This window comes from Mchenga conophoros, linkage group LG6, assembly GCF_057382185.1.
Source record: "Mchenga conophoros isolate Kocher_MC1m ecotype Shallow Benthic linkage group LG6, M_conophoros_male_GT1.1, whole genome shotgun sequence".
NCBI classification, from domain to species: Eukaryota; Metazoa; Chordata; class Actinopteri; order Cichliformes; family Cichlidae; genus Mchenga; species Mchenga conophoros.
Genome location: NC_140531.1, coordinates 7,769,576 through 7,787,063, shown reverse-complemented (window position 1 = coordinate 7,787,063; position 17,488 = coordinate 7,769,576). Strand labels below are relative to the sequence as shown.

Sequence of the window (17,488 nt, the reverse complement as noted above, 5' to 3'; positions counted from 1 at the left end):
TTTTATTTTCATTCTTTTTTCTAAAATGAAAGCCAACACTTTACTCACATGCTGATTGTTTAATTTAAAATCCACTGTGGGTGGTGTACGGAGGCAAAACTAAGAAACATTTAGAAAGTATGTCCAAAGGTTTTTGGGTCTCCCTGTAATCCTCAGACACTGTGTGACTTACTTCTTTCACTCAACTCACAATAACATGAACCCGGCTGCTGGAGGATATTGTATTTCTTTTTGATAAACTATGAGCTAATAAGCTATGATTATAATCCACTGTTGGAGGGCTGCATCTATGCACTGGATTTTGTACTGCTGCTACAATGCTCAGTCCATCCTCTATTAAATTTTCATTGGTTTCCTCCCAACTGCTCGTGTGAGAGTGGAAGTCAGCCTTCATCCATCAGAAAAGATGTTAAATATAGAGCAAGACGGACCAGAATAGTGAGCGGAGGAGAAGAAAAAGAGAGCAGCTCCAAAAGCAGGAAAAGGACAGATGATGGATAAAGGAAGTCAAAGAGATAATGACAGAGTATACGGGATATGTCTTTTGGGCAAATAAATGGCATTTTGAATCAGATCTTTAAATACTTTATGCTTCGTTTGGATAATTGAAATTCAGCTCAACTCTAACCTCCAACCAATGTGGCAAGTCCAGTGTGCCTAAATACAAAAAAAGAGTAAAAATCACTTTACTGCTTTCACCAAATTTAAACCTCAAACTGCAGTTCCTTGAATGACCAGAGGCTTAAAAGTGAGTCAGTCTCTACCGGCTTCTATGTTAATACATTGGAGCCGTTTTAATGCATTTATCTGACAAATAACATGGTTTAGTCAATGGTCACGTTTCAGCAAATTTTCATTATGCCTAGAGGATTTTATTTATGGTATCACGAATTAGTAAATATTGGTGTTGGTGCAATGCACAAACCAGTGGGTACAGGTAACTGCTTTCCACAGTGAAAGCATGATGGTTCTCCCCAATCGCCTGATGTTCAGTTAAAAGAAAAAGGGTCTCGGGTGGCTAGTCAGACATACGTGGTACAGCATGTTTGTCCATCCCTCCATGGTGATGCACTGGAAGACGGTGAGCACGGCGAACAGAATGTTGTCGAATTGGGTGATCCCGTAGTTGGGTCCAATCCACCCTTCCCCACAGTGCGTGCCATTGGAGCACAGCCGGGATGGCGATGCAGTACCACACGGCCTGTCATCTGCAGTCTCATCTGATCACAGAGAGAAAGATACAGCTTCACTATAAAATAACTAAATAACCCCCATTTTGGGTGTCAGAAAGAAAAAAAATGCAGTGACTGGCTGTGTTCATCTGTTCAAGAGGCTAACAAATTCTGACAAAGTAACACGCTTTTTTCAGTGAGTTACACACATCATGTATTTTGAGTCTATGAACCCGGTCCTGTCCTATTCAAGTATTAAAACAAGCCACAAGGATAGCATAAAAATACCAGGACCCAAAAAACCAAAGCCTCCATCATTCATTTTATTATTTATTTGTTATTTTCCTAATGAACAGAAAACCTATGTACACCTGAAATGGGATGGGGCCACCACCCTTTCTGTTGGAACAAGTCACAAAGGCTCACCACACATTGGTTTTTTACCACTTTCTACTTACTTGTAACATCATCATAGCAAGTCTTGTGGAACTGTCCCATGTAAAACTCCAGGCCGATGATTGCAAACATGAGGATGGCCACAAATAAGAGGAGACCAATCTGCAGCAGGGGGATCATAGCCTTCATAATGGACTTGAGCACCACCTGCAGGCCTGGAGGATTCAGTGCAAGACACGCAAATAAATAATAGACATGGAATAGCTTGGGTGCTTTTTAGAACAAATCAAAAATAAAGTAGACAGTATGATACTAAGTGATAAATGTAAGGTCGATGTTGTTAAATGTCAGTCAGTAAATTAAGAGCAGTGAGGTTAGCTTGTCTAGTAGCTCCTCGATTGGCAACCACGTTGTAATGACAAAGAATATATAGAATATCAAAAAACATTGCAACTTGCAGTAAAATTTAGATTTGTTCAGATTTTATTCATTGGACTTGAATGTGACATGGTTGGTATGGAAGGATCTGAAATTAGCATAGAAGCAAAAACACTTACTTGGAATTCCAGACACCAGTTTTAAGGGTCGCAGCACCCTGACGGCTCGCAGTGTCCTCAGGTCAAACGTAGACCCCACTGACGACAAAATACTACAGAGAAAGAAACAAAATACATGAGATCGTCTCTGAAAGCAGTCAACACTATCATTTACACTCTCACCACTTTTTTAGGTACACCTAGCTTAAACCAGTTCTGCTCAAGGCAGCTTCAATGAATCCTCTCTTTGTGCAGGTCTCAAAACCGATTTTGCATTCTGAATATTCACAGAGGTTTGTAGTGAAATTTAAAGATGCAGTTACGATGTGTTGTTGTGCTCTGTTGTGCTATACTGACAAGGTACTTCAACTATTTTACCCATCAATGCTAGGCTAAGGGCTAAATAACAGAAAACGTCTCAGTTGAAAGCAAAAATAACAATCAGAAAACATAAAGACAACTATATGTTCACCTTAAACCAATATCTATGTGTGTGATGTGTTACTTCAGTAACAATATGTTTGCTGTTGGAAACTGCTGACACATTCTGTATCTGTTCTGACTGCTCTGTGTGTCTTTAATGTGTAGGTGTGTGTGTGAGAGAGAGAGAGCTCTGGCACAAAGTCAGCTGGAGAAGGAGCATGGAATTTTCCAACCTGTCTTGAACGTAGGCGGAAGGCAGGGTAGGTCCTATAGGAGGGGGAGGGAGGAAGTGTGGGGGCGTAGACAGGGGATGTACTGAGGAAGAGGAGTGAGATAGAGGGAAGGAGCGCACTGCATTGGCAGACATCTGATGCTTAAAAGTTTCACTTTCTTCTTTAAAGCTCAGTTAGTTCAAACAAGGATACTTTGAAATGATTTGCTTACTGTAACTGTCCACACATTAGCTACCAATGACAAGAAAGAGAAGCCCAGCTGTCGCACAGCCTCAGCATCATTCTCATTCACTAGCTGGCATTTTTGTGCATTTGTATGACTATCCTTTGACCACTGAAAAAACCTCATAATTCATATCTGGACTCATTTATTAGCTGCTTTCTCATAAATCAGCTTTTACATTGCCTGTAGTTGTAAGCAAGCTTTCCTATAGCACCATAATACATGACACCGTGGACCGGATTTGCTAACACAAACTGTGGTTGGTGGGTTTGGTGGTTCTGACCCTCTTGTATTTGTCACAAACTGATATACTAATGTTTGCGTTATTTCATATATGGGCCATGATTTCACAGCCTATGCAAAGACATTCAGAATGAAATCACAGAAGAAAAGAGAGAACAGGGGGATCATGATGATGAAATCGGACCTTATCCTGAAAATAATCAGGCCATACATGAACATCAGCACGTCTGATCCATGCATATACGTTAATAACTTTACATTTTTAAAGATTGCATTTAAAGGAAACCGTTATAATTTCAGGACCATGGACAGCTCATACGGTTTTCACTGTGATCTCACGAGCTGTGCATACATGGCTGTTTGTAGTGGTTGACCTACACAAATTCAAAACGTGAGATATAGATCACAGATACAAAAAAAAACCTGCATATTTTTTTTAATTTAATTTACTTAATTTTTTTCCTAAACAAATCCACCATAGTAAAGTTGTGGTGGCACTGTTAACACAACCAGTCTGAGAGTATAGAAATGAACCTTTGTCAGTCAGACATTTACGGTTTGTTCTGAAGATGGACGAGATGTAAGTTGTCTTAATACAAGAACAGAGCGTGATGTCAAAATACTGTAGCACAGTTCACAGTCCTACTTTGGGCACCTGTCAGTTACTGAACCCCGTTTCTATTTTTATGACTCTGTCTGCCACACTGCCTACGTTTAGCATACACATTTATATGGTTTTCTGATTACAATTAACGAGCAGCGCCTGTCCTGTTAGTAAATGACTTGCAGCTGAATATCATCTCTCAGTTTGCCTAATTGTGCTTAACTGCACGACTCTTGGAAGACTATGCATGCCATGTTGAAATGAACAGATTGTGCCTATCATTAGAACAGCACAACTTTTGCAAATCACACGCAAACCTAACCCCACCTATCAGCACTATGTGGAAATGGAGGTGCTCACACGCTATTTTGTCCCATCTTTATGTGCCGTATAAATGTATGCCCTAAATTAGAAAAAAAGCAATATTGTATTTTTTTAACCATGTGTGAGAAAGGCATGAGATTTAACAATAGGAGTAGCATTTAGCAGTCAGTCGTACCACCCTTTCTAAGAAACAGGAAGTGGACTGAAACAATGACAAAAGGGCTGCACAAATCAAATCTAAAACTTGCTAAATGTTGGCATCTGCCACCCTGCCATCCATCCATCCATTGCTTTTCCTGTTCCAGCCACTACCTTCTTAATCTCACTCCCTCCTCCACTTCTCCACAGGTTGGTTGCTAATTCCAGTAAGAGGTCATTTATTAACAGACACAGGGACAGCAGCCAATCCCCTCATTCTCTCAATGGCTTTTTAACTGCCACAGCTAAAGGCAATGCTGCAGATTTGAAAATACCTGACCTCAGCAAAATAAGCAAACGGCTTCAGTCTTCAATCACCGCGTTCATGAGAGCACTCAGAACATGAAGCAAGTGAAACAGCATGACGTTTACCGGTGGCTTGAGCTGATGTTTAACTACAGGTGATCAGAACAATTGTTTTAGGAATGTGCACACGCTGCATGGCTGCTGCTAGTGGCAGTTTAATAAGTTAACATCTACTTTTAAAGCATACTTAAACATTATCAAGTTTCATGGACAAAACAGATTTTGTCAATAATAAATGAACAAATGTTCTCGATGAGAACATCACGACGAGGTTCTAGTGAAAACAAACAGCTCAGAGCAGCTTGTTTAAGGGAGTCTACACTGAGATAGTTAGGTAGTTTAATAGTAACCTAAATGAATTTAAACCAGATCATTATAATCAGTGTAAACTGAACTTCCGTTTGCCCTTTTTTCTGCCTTGCTTAATTCATTTTTCTCATACACTTTCCCACAGCATGATATTATATAACACTGTAAACCTGACATACACCACATCCACTGAATAGGTTTGTTGTTCATGATTTAATCTATTGTGGATGACTTTCTGTTGGTTTTATGATCATATCGTTTTCTTTTTTGGCCTGCACAAATTACTGCTTACTCACTTGGAGCATTAAAGCTTAGGGGACATTTTTCTGGGCAGTTGGGTTTATGCCTGGATAAACAAATGGATGAGGTAAGAGAACAAAGGGTCTGTTTTGATATCATTAATCTGACTTTTCTGCTGTTCCGTCTCACTGTGTCTGTCATTTATTGCCTTGCCTTTCGCCCTCTGTTTATTTTTGTCCCACTTTTTTTCTCCTGTGACAATCAATTTAAGGTGAATCTAGAGCTCCAAAATTCATTCATGTGAGACGGCATCTACCGCTTTTGAAGACAATTCTAACACTGAGGATGCAGTCGCCACTGTCAAAGGATGAACCTGCCCACAGTGTATTGATGTGGCCAGTAGAGGGAGCAGAGAGTATGCTGCTGGTGGTGATAGATGGATGAAGTGGAAAGCGAAGTGCATGGAAGATTGCGAGAAGACACAGAGGAACAGCTATGGGTGACAAATCCCTAAGAGTTAAGTTGAAGGAGAGGAGGCAAACGTGAGGAGCAGAAGGCTGTGTAATCATGTTATACATGACCATTATGATCTTTTTAATTAGTATCACAACTTTTGCTTAAATCTTTCATGAAAAAAGGCACCAGTTAAACAAAGCTTTGATGCCACAATATTAATTTACGATTGAAAATCTGAATATTTTAATAGTCAAGACAGTTATTAAAATCTTTAGTAGGTGAATGCAAAGATAGGACTAAAACCAAAACTATTTTGAAGAAAAAGTTAAAACCAATACTCAAAATAATAAAAGAATAGCACCTGAATGGACCACCAACAGTAGGGTCCATTGTATATACCTAAACTAGGCTGGTGTCTTTGACGTTAGATTTATTCTTTAGTCAAGATTGGGATTAGAAAGTGATTTAACTAGCTCCTCAGTGAAGCCTGTGGCACGTTGGCATTTTGGTATTGTTTGCTAATGCTAACTGACATATTTCTGTCTCTGAATTTGTTTAAATGCTAATAACCATACACAATTAGTATGTTTTCTCAGACATGGATTACACTTAGTAGCATACAAAAAGAAAAAAAAAGCTCTCCACTAAAAAAAAGAAAAAGAAAAAAAGGTCATGGCCCTTAATTAGGCTTAAAGAAACAAGCTCTATATCTCTATTGCCCTAAAATCCAAATTAATTCAAATAAACTGGGAATATAGGCTACAAACACAGGGTATTACAAGGGAGATTTATCTTAAACTAGACGCTCCCTAATGAAATACAGACTGGGAAGAGGGAGACGAGGTATCCCTTAAGAGAGAGTAAGTGTGAGATAGAGTGAGCGGATTGAAAAAGAGTGATAGTCCTGTGTGTCAAAAGTGTGAGATTCAGCAGTAGAGACAAGCAGAGAGTCAATGAACCCCCAAAGAGAGAGCTGAAGAGACTCCAGAGAGAAAGACAGAGTGTTTCAGCTGCAGAGGGAGGAGGTGTTTGGACAGTGATGACAGAGGATCTCACTGCTGGGAAACACCTAGCTATCAACCTGCAAAGATGCACACACGCACACACACATGCATACACATACACGCACACACATATACAATTACATATGCTAACAGTGTGTTAGCTTTGCCTAAGTTCACCTGAACTCTATTGTCTTGTACAATATATGATAGAAATGATAGGACGCAAAAAAACACAAGACATCTGTGTAACAGATGCAAATGAATGAAGTGTTAAACAATGGCCTAGGTCCAAACATTAGTCAGATCTTTGGACAGGTTTAACTGTAATCAGCCTAATCACTATCTCCTAGCCTTCACCTTATTTAACTCAAATCGCTGAATTAGACCTCTCATTCATGTTTTTGTTGTTAATGTCGGCTGTGTATTGTTATTTCTATCAAGTCTGTGCTTTAGTTTAATAATTAAAAATCATTTAAAAGTATTTTAGTAATCATTTACGTAGCACTGAATCTATGCATTGCACCTACAGAATCTAAAGATGCGCCTAACCAAGCTCTACGGTCACGTGATAACTTACCACTCCACCCTTTTATCTAAATATACCTTTAGCTTAAAAAACACCCTGTAGGGTGCTCAAACTGAGGTTTCAAAATAGGCCTTTTCAAATGAACAGTAGCTACATGCGCCTTTCATAAAAGGTGGACGTAAATAAGATAAACACTAAACGTCACGAGTATCCCTTCCAGCGTTTAGTCATTATTTTGATGGCAGCAGGTTTAGAGGTTAACTGGAATGTCCTGTATAAGTATTGTAAGCCTGGTGTGCTGTTGTTTCAACATTATTTTAATCATGTAATTATAACTTGCATGTTAAAGATTGAATTCATTTCCCCAAATTTCTTTACAATTCACAGGTACTGTTCAGAGAATAACATGCGAACTATCCTAAGTATCAAAGTATCAAATCAAGGTCCAAGACCTGCTGCAACATGAGGCTTCTGTTTGCTGCTGTCCCGCCGAGGAACAGCGCTTTGATGATGATGATTGATGGCACTGATTAAGATCTCAGAGGTCACTCGCCACCTTCACTCTGCTCGGTCTATCCCTGTTCATGGCATTGCCATGGCAACTGGCAATTCCTCTCTTCACTTAGTCTCCACAGTTACCGACCTGCTCTCATTCATAAGCGTTGCCAGGGAAACGCAGCCCATGCTCATTGATGGAATCTTGGCATTGCCGCAGAAACAGGGATGGGAAGTGGGTCTCCCAGCGATTGATTTTCCAACCCCTCCAAACACCCGCATCTCCCACCCACATACACTTACACACATAACCCTCACCTACCCTGCTGCCCCTGCAGCTCCCCTGTTCTAACCACAGATCCTGAGCCTGCTGACAGGAACACAGCACACAATGCAAGAGCAGCTTCTTTGCATGCAGACTGATGCTTACCAGCGCATTGTTTTACTGCATGGAAACACAGACACACATATTAGACACGTGTGTGTGCATACACAATGCATGATCAGATGACAGTGATGAATGAAGCCCAGGTAGAATGGATGATCCACTTTCTCTGCTTCTGGTTTATTCTGAAATGGCTGTATTGTACAAACATCAGACATCCCACACACGCACACATAACATAGATGTTATTATTTATGCAAATGAAAACCGGCCAAACCTCTTTGTAGACTTGGATCTTGATTTCACTAATTGGTCTTCCTGTGAACAATTCTTAACCTTTTTGTTAGACACAGCTAAGAAGCAACTATTATTTCCATGAGATAAAACAGGAAAAATTATCCATACATCCATTACTTCTGATATTTTGTGCACGTATTTTAGAATTTTCAATGGTTACTTATAGGTCTTGCAGTTGAATTCAAGCCTTTACTAATTACCTTGGATGTGTACCAGTCTTGGCCAGAACTGGCAAAACCCCAAGCTGCAGTTTGAGCACAGGACTTTCTCTGATCATGTCTTTGTCTTAAGTGTTTGAGGTTTTTACAAAATACATCTAATTACCAAAATTTAAAAAATAAGACCCTACTTGTACTTATACAGAGGTTCTCTGTGTGGTTTCTACTGTTTCAATTGGATCCACCTTCTTAAGAATTTAGCTAGGCAAGCAGTTAACTAGCAAATGGGGCGTGATAACCTAAAGTGGTAGTTGCCATATCAACAGACTAGTATGTGTATGATGTTTCTTCTCGATTGGGCTGCGATATAACTGTAAGTTGCACACATAAAATAATGTGATTCACATTAAAATTAAGCCACTGTAACATGGACATGACAAAAACTTCAGTTCCTTTAATGGCTACTTGAGGCTGGTTTCAAAGGTGACCTGCCACAGCCTGCCATGCCAAACTTTGCATCAGTACAAAGCAGTACCTGATTAGCTGAGTTCTACAGAATGAAATCATACAGTAATTAATAAAGATAAATATGATATTACTTTAACAACCAAGCTTATTTTAACTGAATAATTAAAAAAATGATCCTAACTTGTCTGCCATTTTGGACCAGTGGAAGTTTAGGGTCAAAAGTCATAGAGGCAGAGACGAGTTGGCGACCAGTTTGTAACCAACGGTCACAGGTTAAAAAAACAAAAAACATTAAAAAACATTCTTGCAATTGATTAGGCCATTAGCCAGTTGCCCCAGTCACTTATTCTATTGAGTGTTCACTGGTGGTGACTTGCATTGACTTGGTGAAGTCAAGTATCCCAGAATGCATTTCATCTGAAACCCCACAGAAGAAATAATGGAAGAGAGCAGCTAAGGCTGTAAGCAAAGTTTTAAATACTACTGTTTCTGTGACACAGAAATATATTTTTTAAATATTTTCAGGGAAGAATGTAGATGTGTAAACTTCAAATATCTGCTCGATTTATTGCCTATTAGTGAAAGTGCTCCGAGGTTTCCAGAGATCAGGGAGGTTGAGACTCATCGTTTTCAAAAACCCTGTGTGCTTTTGCTACTCAGTAGAGGTTAAACACAAAACACGATTTATAAAGATAATTTCTAACGGTTTGTTTGGCTTATTTTAGTGTTTTATTTGTTCCCGATCAAATCAGTTAGGCTGAGATTAAAGTTAAGTTTCATAACTGCATTGTTTTATTTAACTTTAATGTCTCACTGGAGAGCTGTCAGTATATTTGGAATTGAATGTCTCACTTTATTCCCTGATGTACAAATGTGCTGTTCTTATTTTAACAGCTTATTCTGCATCAAATCTAACATTAAAGATATTTTAATCCAGGAGGAAAAAGCAGAAACATCTGGAGCAGCATGTTGATACGTGGACATCTTGAAGACTGCTCCCGAAATGATTAACTTGTGTTTTTAACATTTATTCTTTTCTTTTTTTCCCCCAAACACCAGCTGTCTACTGTTTTGGGTGTCAACTAAAATGAAAATAAAAGCATTCTCACATCAGACCTGATTTTTTTTATCCAATAATCATCTTGAGTCCAGACTGCCATGTGAAATACAAACTACCAAGAATGCAAGTACAGACTTGAGTATTGCGAAATGTCAATAGTGAAGCTGAAAAGTGCAACACAAACTGGAAATGGAGACTGCCTTCAAAATAAAGGTTGTGCCTTCTGAAATGTGTTGACCACAGTGCACAGTTTTACTGAAAACTTACAGTGTCAATACATGTGTGTATGTGATGCAGGCTCATACAGTTATCTGTATGTAGAAGCATACAATGTTAAATGTTATCAGCGTATACACAACACGGTCTGTGTGCAAAAGCCACGTGTGCTGCGTGTTTAAACACACACAGACAACATGAAAGAGCCTTGGACAGGTTCCAGCCAGTCACACGTGCATTAGCTGTGCTGTGTTTGTGTGCATGTGTATTTCTATGTAAATGAATTCCACATAGCCCATGTGTGCCTTGTGTGGAAATAGTGTAGGAGTGCCATGTGTCATCACAGTGTGAACTCCTGTCCCCTTAGTGTCTCCCACTGAGCCCTCAACCATTAAACCCTCCACACATATTCACACATGTACTGGACAATATACACATATACATATTTAAGGGATGTGTTTGAACCTAATGTAACAGATATTCAAATTGCATCATGTGTCTCATAAATCCAATAAATGCTGCTTTCATTGATACTAATCTAAACTTAGAGCGCTAATTCTTTGTTTTTCTTTTAAAAGCTTTTCTAATGTATTTAGTAGTAAAGAAAGATTCTTTAAAAAGACATGTCAGAGAGTTTTCCTCAGTTCTTCTGTGAATTAAAGCCATCTTAATTGTTTCAATGGCTTCATTTAAACCCAGAATGATTCAATGTTTTCGGCTGAAGTGATTGGTGGTGCTGTCATGATCATCATGATTCCTACCTAACTGGGTTATGATAGCATGAAGCCAAACATCTTAATTATCCTAAAGCTTTTGCACAGTACTGTATGTGGGCCAAATGCATTATTACAAATAATACATTTCCTCAGTGTACTTTTAGGGACAAACAATAACTTGTGCTCTGGTTGTTTATAATTAATTAGTTTTCTGCAATTACTTTATGTTTAGAAGCTAGAAATGTGGCCTCATATTTAGGAAAATACAATCCAGATTGGCTGAATGGACACAAGCTTTTTGTAAGTAGAAGCAATATCACAATATACAATAATAATGCTGCATTACAACCTAAGGGTTAGCCAGTGCTTCCAATGAATTCCAACAGATAATGAAGAATAAACAATGAGATGACTGAGCATGTTTTGTAGCGTGCTGTTCATTTCAAATTTGTTTGTGGAACAGTCATGATGCAGTACAGCATTTATATTTTCAATCAAACAACTGGTTTGTTTTTTACTCATTTCATTCTTCTCTGTGTTTGTCCACTCCTCTCCGTCTCCTCATAGCTGAAGCTTTCATTGGCAGCAGCAGGACAGAAGCACTCATTCTCACCACATTCTCCACCCTCATCACCCCCTTCCTCTTGCTTTCCCTCGGTTAATTTTCTCACTCTAGCGTTATTGCTGATCTCAGCAGACTACTAACACTCAGCTGATGGACTCTCTGTCCATCCTTCTATCCCCACCCAAACTCACTCCTTCCCACCACCTTTCCTCCGTTCTCTTCAGTTTTTTTTTCCTCTCTCCTCCTTTTTTCTACTTTAACTTCACGTATATAGGAAGGAAAAGGACAAATTATTAAAATGTATGCTGTGCTTTTCTGACCCGTCTGGCCAACTTAATGGCTGGTTTTCAAGTAATTAGGAGAGGCAATTTTCTTATATCGGTGGGCAGTATTCTTTTAATGAATACTTTGAACATTTGCAGAATATTTTCTTTAGTAGGTACAAAAGGTGCTTCCATTTCCAGGAGTAGTTGTGTCACTAGAAGTTTAACTTTCCGATATGTTGTATTTTTAAATTTTCTAATTTTCTGTGTAATCTAATTGTCAAGTAGAGTCACTGGTTGTCAGTTCTTCTGCAACCTTCATTTCATTCCTCTGTCCTTTAATTATATTGGGACATGCCTGTTGCCTTTCTCCTCCTCACACAATCTTTCCCATGGCTCTAATCTTCGGTTTTTCCATTCACCTCTCTCCCTTGTTCCCTCGATCTCTGCCGGACCGGCTGATTTGCCCACCTGTTCCTCCGTCTCTTGCCAGCATGACTGCTGGACTTCACAAGGACACGACGTCTGGACTTCTCTGTCCTTGTTAGCGTGTGTCTTTCCTTTCAGTGTGTTGTTGGACACTTGTGTGCATGTAATGTTCTTGAACGTTTGTGTTTACAGCATGTTTGATTTCTGGAGTTTTTGCAGCCAAAATTCCCAACATGTATAATCATGCTGCCCACTGTGAATTGCCTGACTCTAATTCACTCCATCCATCAAGGTTCATCAATATCATTGCATTTGCATGACTATATACAGTGTGAAAGGATGGGTTGTAACCAAGTTGCAAAGAAAGAAAAAAAGTATCACAGTTTTGCAGCAAGTCTGTCAGACAAAACCAGCAAATTATCCACTCAAAATGACATCAATATTAGAACTTATAATATGACACTGCCAATGCATAAACAACGTACAGAGATGCAAAACTGCGTCGCTGGCTAGGAGTCCGAACTAGATCCAATGACAGTTGCCCAGATAGCACCCAGAAGTCCTGCAGGGAGCATGTCCCTTGAATTTTGAACATTCACCAGGTTGTGCACGTGGAGTCATCCCAGAAGGTTAGACAACTAACAGGAAGTTCTACTGTAGGACATCTGAGGAAGAGCGTTTAGTTTTTGAAACTTACATCAAATTCTGTCAAATACAAAAAACTTTCTGTTTCTTTGAGAATACAATGTCTAAGCTAACTGTGCAGCTGACAGCTTTTAGTGAGGATAACATTATCTGTTCAAAAAGCCATTAGCCTGATATTGGTACATCAACACAATCGTTATTCACCATTCACCCTAATCCATCTCTGGTTATTGCCCTACAATTGGCCAGTCTAGTCCAAAATAAAGTTCAAGTTGAAGGGTTATCATCTTGAAGCAGCAGTGGAGATCAGAGGCAACTGCAAGTTGGTACACAGCTGACAGCCGTGTTTAACAACTGTTAGAATTCATATCATGGTAAGAACCAGCTAAGCAAAGAGAAACAACAGTCCATCATTATTTTAAGAACTGAAGGTCAGTCAGTCCAGAAAATTGCTAAAACTTTGATTGTGTCCACAAGTGCAGTTGCAAAAAATGTTGTGCTACAACAAAACTGGCGAGCATGAGGACCGCCCCAGGAAAGGAAGACCAAGAGTCACCTCTGCTGCTCAGGATAAATTCATCTGAATCACCAGCCTCAGAAATTGCAAGTTAACAGCCACTCAGATTAGAGCCAAAATAAATGCCACACAGTTCCAGTAACAGACACATCTCTACATCAGCTGTTCAGAGGAGACTGTGTGAATCAGGACTTTATGGTCAAAAAGCTGCTAAGAAATCTAAGGAAACACAACAAGCAGAAGAGATTTGTTTGGGCCAAGAAACACAAGGAGTGGACATTAGACCAGTGGAATCTGTGCTTTGGTCTGATGAGTCCAAATTTGAGATCTTTGGTTCCACCTGTGTCTTTGTGCGATGCAGAAAAGGTGAATGGATGGTCTCTACATGCATGGTTCTCACCGTAAAGCATGGGGAAGGAGGTGTGATGGTGTGGGGGTGCTTTGCTGGTGACATGTTGGGGATTTATTCAAAGCTCAAGGCACACTGAACCAGCATGGCTACCACAGCATCCTGCAGCCACATGCCATCCCATCTGGTTTGCGTTTAGTTGGACCATGATTTATTTTTCAACAGGACAATGACCCCAAACACACCTCCAGGCTGTGTAAGGGCTACTTGACAAAGAAGGAGAGTGATGGTGTGCTGCGTCAGATGGCCTGGCCTCCACAGTCACCTGACCTAAACCCAATCCAGACGATTTTGGAAGAAATGGATGCAGAGTGAAGACAAAAGGGCCAACAAGTGCTCAGCGTCTCTGCGAACTCCTTCAAGACTGTTGGAAAACCATTTCAGGTGACTACCTCATGAAGCTCATCAAGAGTGTGCAAAGCAGTGATCAAAGCAAAGAAGAATCTAAAATATAAAAGATGTTTTGAGTTATTTCACACTTTGTTTACTACATAATTCCATATGAGTTCAGTCATAGTTTTGATGCCTTCACTGAGAATCTACAATGTAAATAGTCATGAAAATAAAGAAGAACCTTTCAGTTTTAATATGATTAAATCACATCAGAGTAAGGAAATGATAAAAAACACGCTGTTAAGAATTACTGTACACAAATTGCTGCAAAGGTGTGAGAACGATTGCCATAAGAGGTCACCTAAAATATTTGATACTGTGATGGAGAAAATCTCAGTGTGATCAGAGGTCAGAGGTCAGAGAGAGTGATTGCATATCTTGGAAAAGGACACTTTAAGGCTAAAGAATTCGGGACAGACATGCTTGTTAACTCTGTGTGTATGATAAACGACAATTACTGGCTTACCTTTAACACTCTGCTGCCCTCACATTGTGTGTCTGTGGGTGTGTGTTTCTGTCTGTAACTCTATTTTTGTTCACGAGGGTGTGTGGGTGAACACAAAGCACTGCACACTGAAGCAGCAGCTTTGTTTGAAAGACTACTTCATTGTGCAGTTGTATGGTAAATGGCAGGCTGATCAGTAGTGTTTTCCTCAAACCACAAAAACAGATTTTAATACAGCTCTATTGTGCATTTACCAAGAAGGCAGACCCAAAACTGCTCTCCAGAGTGGCACTTAAAATAAGATTGTTTCTCCACCCCAATAGCACGTCCCTTAAGAACCACCTGTCCACCCTATTTTCTTCCACCTACTTCAATATTGGTTTATTTATTGCTTTAAACCAGAAGCCAATGCTGCTGTTTTTCCAGTGAATACAGTCAAGCTCATAATGTAACTCAATGCCATTACTTTTGAACAAGAACAGCTGAGTGAGTATCATCAGATATGTGGCCACTACAATCACTGTACAACCTTACATCTATTTTTTGTCCTTCTTGTTCTGTGGGTTGCGGCAGATAAGCTGCAGGGGACAGAGCTTGAGGGTATGGGAGAACGTATAGGGGAGAGATGAGCCTGTAAATGACTGCAGACCAATAATGATAATGGAAGTGGTGGCAACAAGACAACTTTCAAAAAGTACGCGCTCCGTCTCTGACCTCGTTTTTCTCTCCTTGTTGGACTTAAATTCCTCTCTCAGTTGTTAATGCAGTTGTTCTGTACCCACTGTGACACCCCTGTGTACCGCTTCTTAATATTTGATTACATTTTGATTTGCTGCTGTAATGTTACTGTAATGTGGCATGCTTCACATCAAAGTTAGCCAGCATTACATGCACACAGAAGGAGCTATTCATAACTCGTAGGGCCTGAGTCGATACGGCCGAGAACCATTTTTATGAAGACTGGTTTCATCTCATCTGTCCTGTTTCTGACACAAAAGTGAGCTCAGCTTTCCCTGCAGTGAGTCAGAGTTTTCTGTTACTCTCCGTCTTGGGTTCTGAGGTAATTTGGTGTCACTGCCAAATACACCAGTGACTCAATAGAGCATCTTTACCTACTGAGATGGGGAGAAATGCTCCAAACCTCTCAGATTCTATTTCTCAAATGTACAGTGTGTTCTTGCACATTTTTAAGAGAAAGAGCAAGACGGTTTTAATCTTAAGCATGGTATGCTAAATTGGGAGCTTTAATAGCAGGGACAATCGTTTATAGTTTACTTAATGATGTTTAATTTTGCTGTATTCAAGAGCAGCACATAGCCTTTTCAGTGATTTGTAGATCCAACATACACTGCTCAAAAAAGAATAAATAAATAAATAAAAGAACATCCAGCATAGCATCAAGTCAGTTAAACTTGTGGGCTAAACTTGATCTGGTCAGTTAAGTAGCAGAGGGGATTGTTAATCAGTTTCAGCTGTTTTGAGGTTCATGAAGTTAACAACAGCTGCACTAAAGGGGCAACAATGAGACAACCCCCAAAACAGGAATGGTTTCACAGGTGGAGGACACTGAGATTTTCTCTCTTCTCATCTTCTGACTTCCTTTCACTAATTTTGCATTTGGTTAGGGTCAATGTCACTGCTGGTAACATGAGGTGATACTTGGATCCTACATAGGTTGCACAGGTAGTTCAGCTCCTTCAAAATGGCACATCAATGGGTCCCTGTGTTGAGGTGTGGTCGGCGGTGCCGTGCGGACGCACCTGCATGTGCGGCTGGTAGCTTGTGAGCTGCAGCCGCAGTAAATAAAATGGCTCAAAACAACACACCCGCATATCTCAATCACACCACAGTGCCATTGCCAGAAGGTCTGTTGTCTCCCAGCACAGTCTCAAGAGCATGGAGGAGATTCCATAGAGGAGAGCAGGACAGAGACCAGAACCAAGGAGGAACAGGATGAGCACTGCCAAAGCTACAAAATGACCACCAGCAGGCCATTATTGTTAATGTCTCTGATAAAACAATCAGAAACAGACTTCATGAGGGTGGCTTGAGCATCTTACATCCTCTAGTGGGCTCTGTGCTCACTGCCTGGCACAGCGGAGCTTGATTGGCAGCTCCACCACTGGCACCGTGCTTTTCACAGATAAGAACAGGTTCACCCTGAGCACATGTGACAGACGTGAAAGAGTCTGGAGAAGCCGTGGAGAATGTCATGCTGCCTGTAACATCGTTCAGCATGTATGGTTTGGTGGTAGGTCAGTGATGGTCTGGGGACACACAGACATCTACAGGCTAGGCAACAGCAGGCATCAGGATGAAGTCCTTGGACTCATTGTCAAACTCTACACTGGCGCACTGGGTCCTGGGTTCCTCCTGGTAACAATGCAGGCAATTGCCGGATGATAAATTAATTGATACCATTGACTAGCCCGCACACTTGCCTGACCTAAATCCAATAGGCAATGCGTTTCAGTCCATCTGATACCACCAGATTGCATCTCATACTCTCCAGGAGCTCAGTGATTCCCTGGTCCATATCTGGAAGGAGATCCCCCAGGACACCATCCGTCATCTCATTAGGAGAATGCCCCGATGTTGTCAGACATCAAACACGTGGAGGTCATACAAAGTACTGAGTACCATTTTCAGTTCCTGCAATAAAATTTTGGCAAAATGGACTAGCTTGCTGCTCATTTCATCACTTCTGTCTTTGAATTCAGCCTTTTGTAGGTCAATCAAATGATGTGGCATCCTTTCATTGCATTACCTGACCCATATCAATATAGATATGGGTCAGGTAATGCACGATTTGTTTTACACCATTGAGATGTGAT

The 17,488-nt window shown here is 40.2% G+C and overlaps 1 protein-coding gene across 1 annotated transcript in view; it reads right to left on the bottom strand.

The window, feature by feature from the left end:
• Positions 1-17,488, bottom strand: part of cacna1ab (calcium channel, voltage-dependent, P/Q type, alpha 1A subunit, b) — a 107,998-nt gene that overhangs the window by 76,088 nt on the left and 14,422 nt on the right. The window contains exons 3-5 of the mRNA XM_085276049.1: positions 2,126-2,217; positions 1,631-1,783; positions 1,033-1,220 (exon numbers count right to left, since the gene is read on the bottom strand). Of these exons, the coding sequence (XP_085132175.1) occupies positions 1,033-1,220; positions 1,631-1,783; positions 2,126-2,217 (433 nt within the window). The remainder of the gene's footprint in view (positions 1-1,032; positions 1,221-1,630; positions 1,784-2,125; positions 2,218-17,488) is intronic.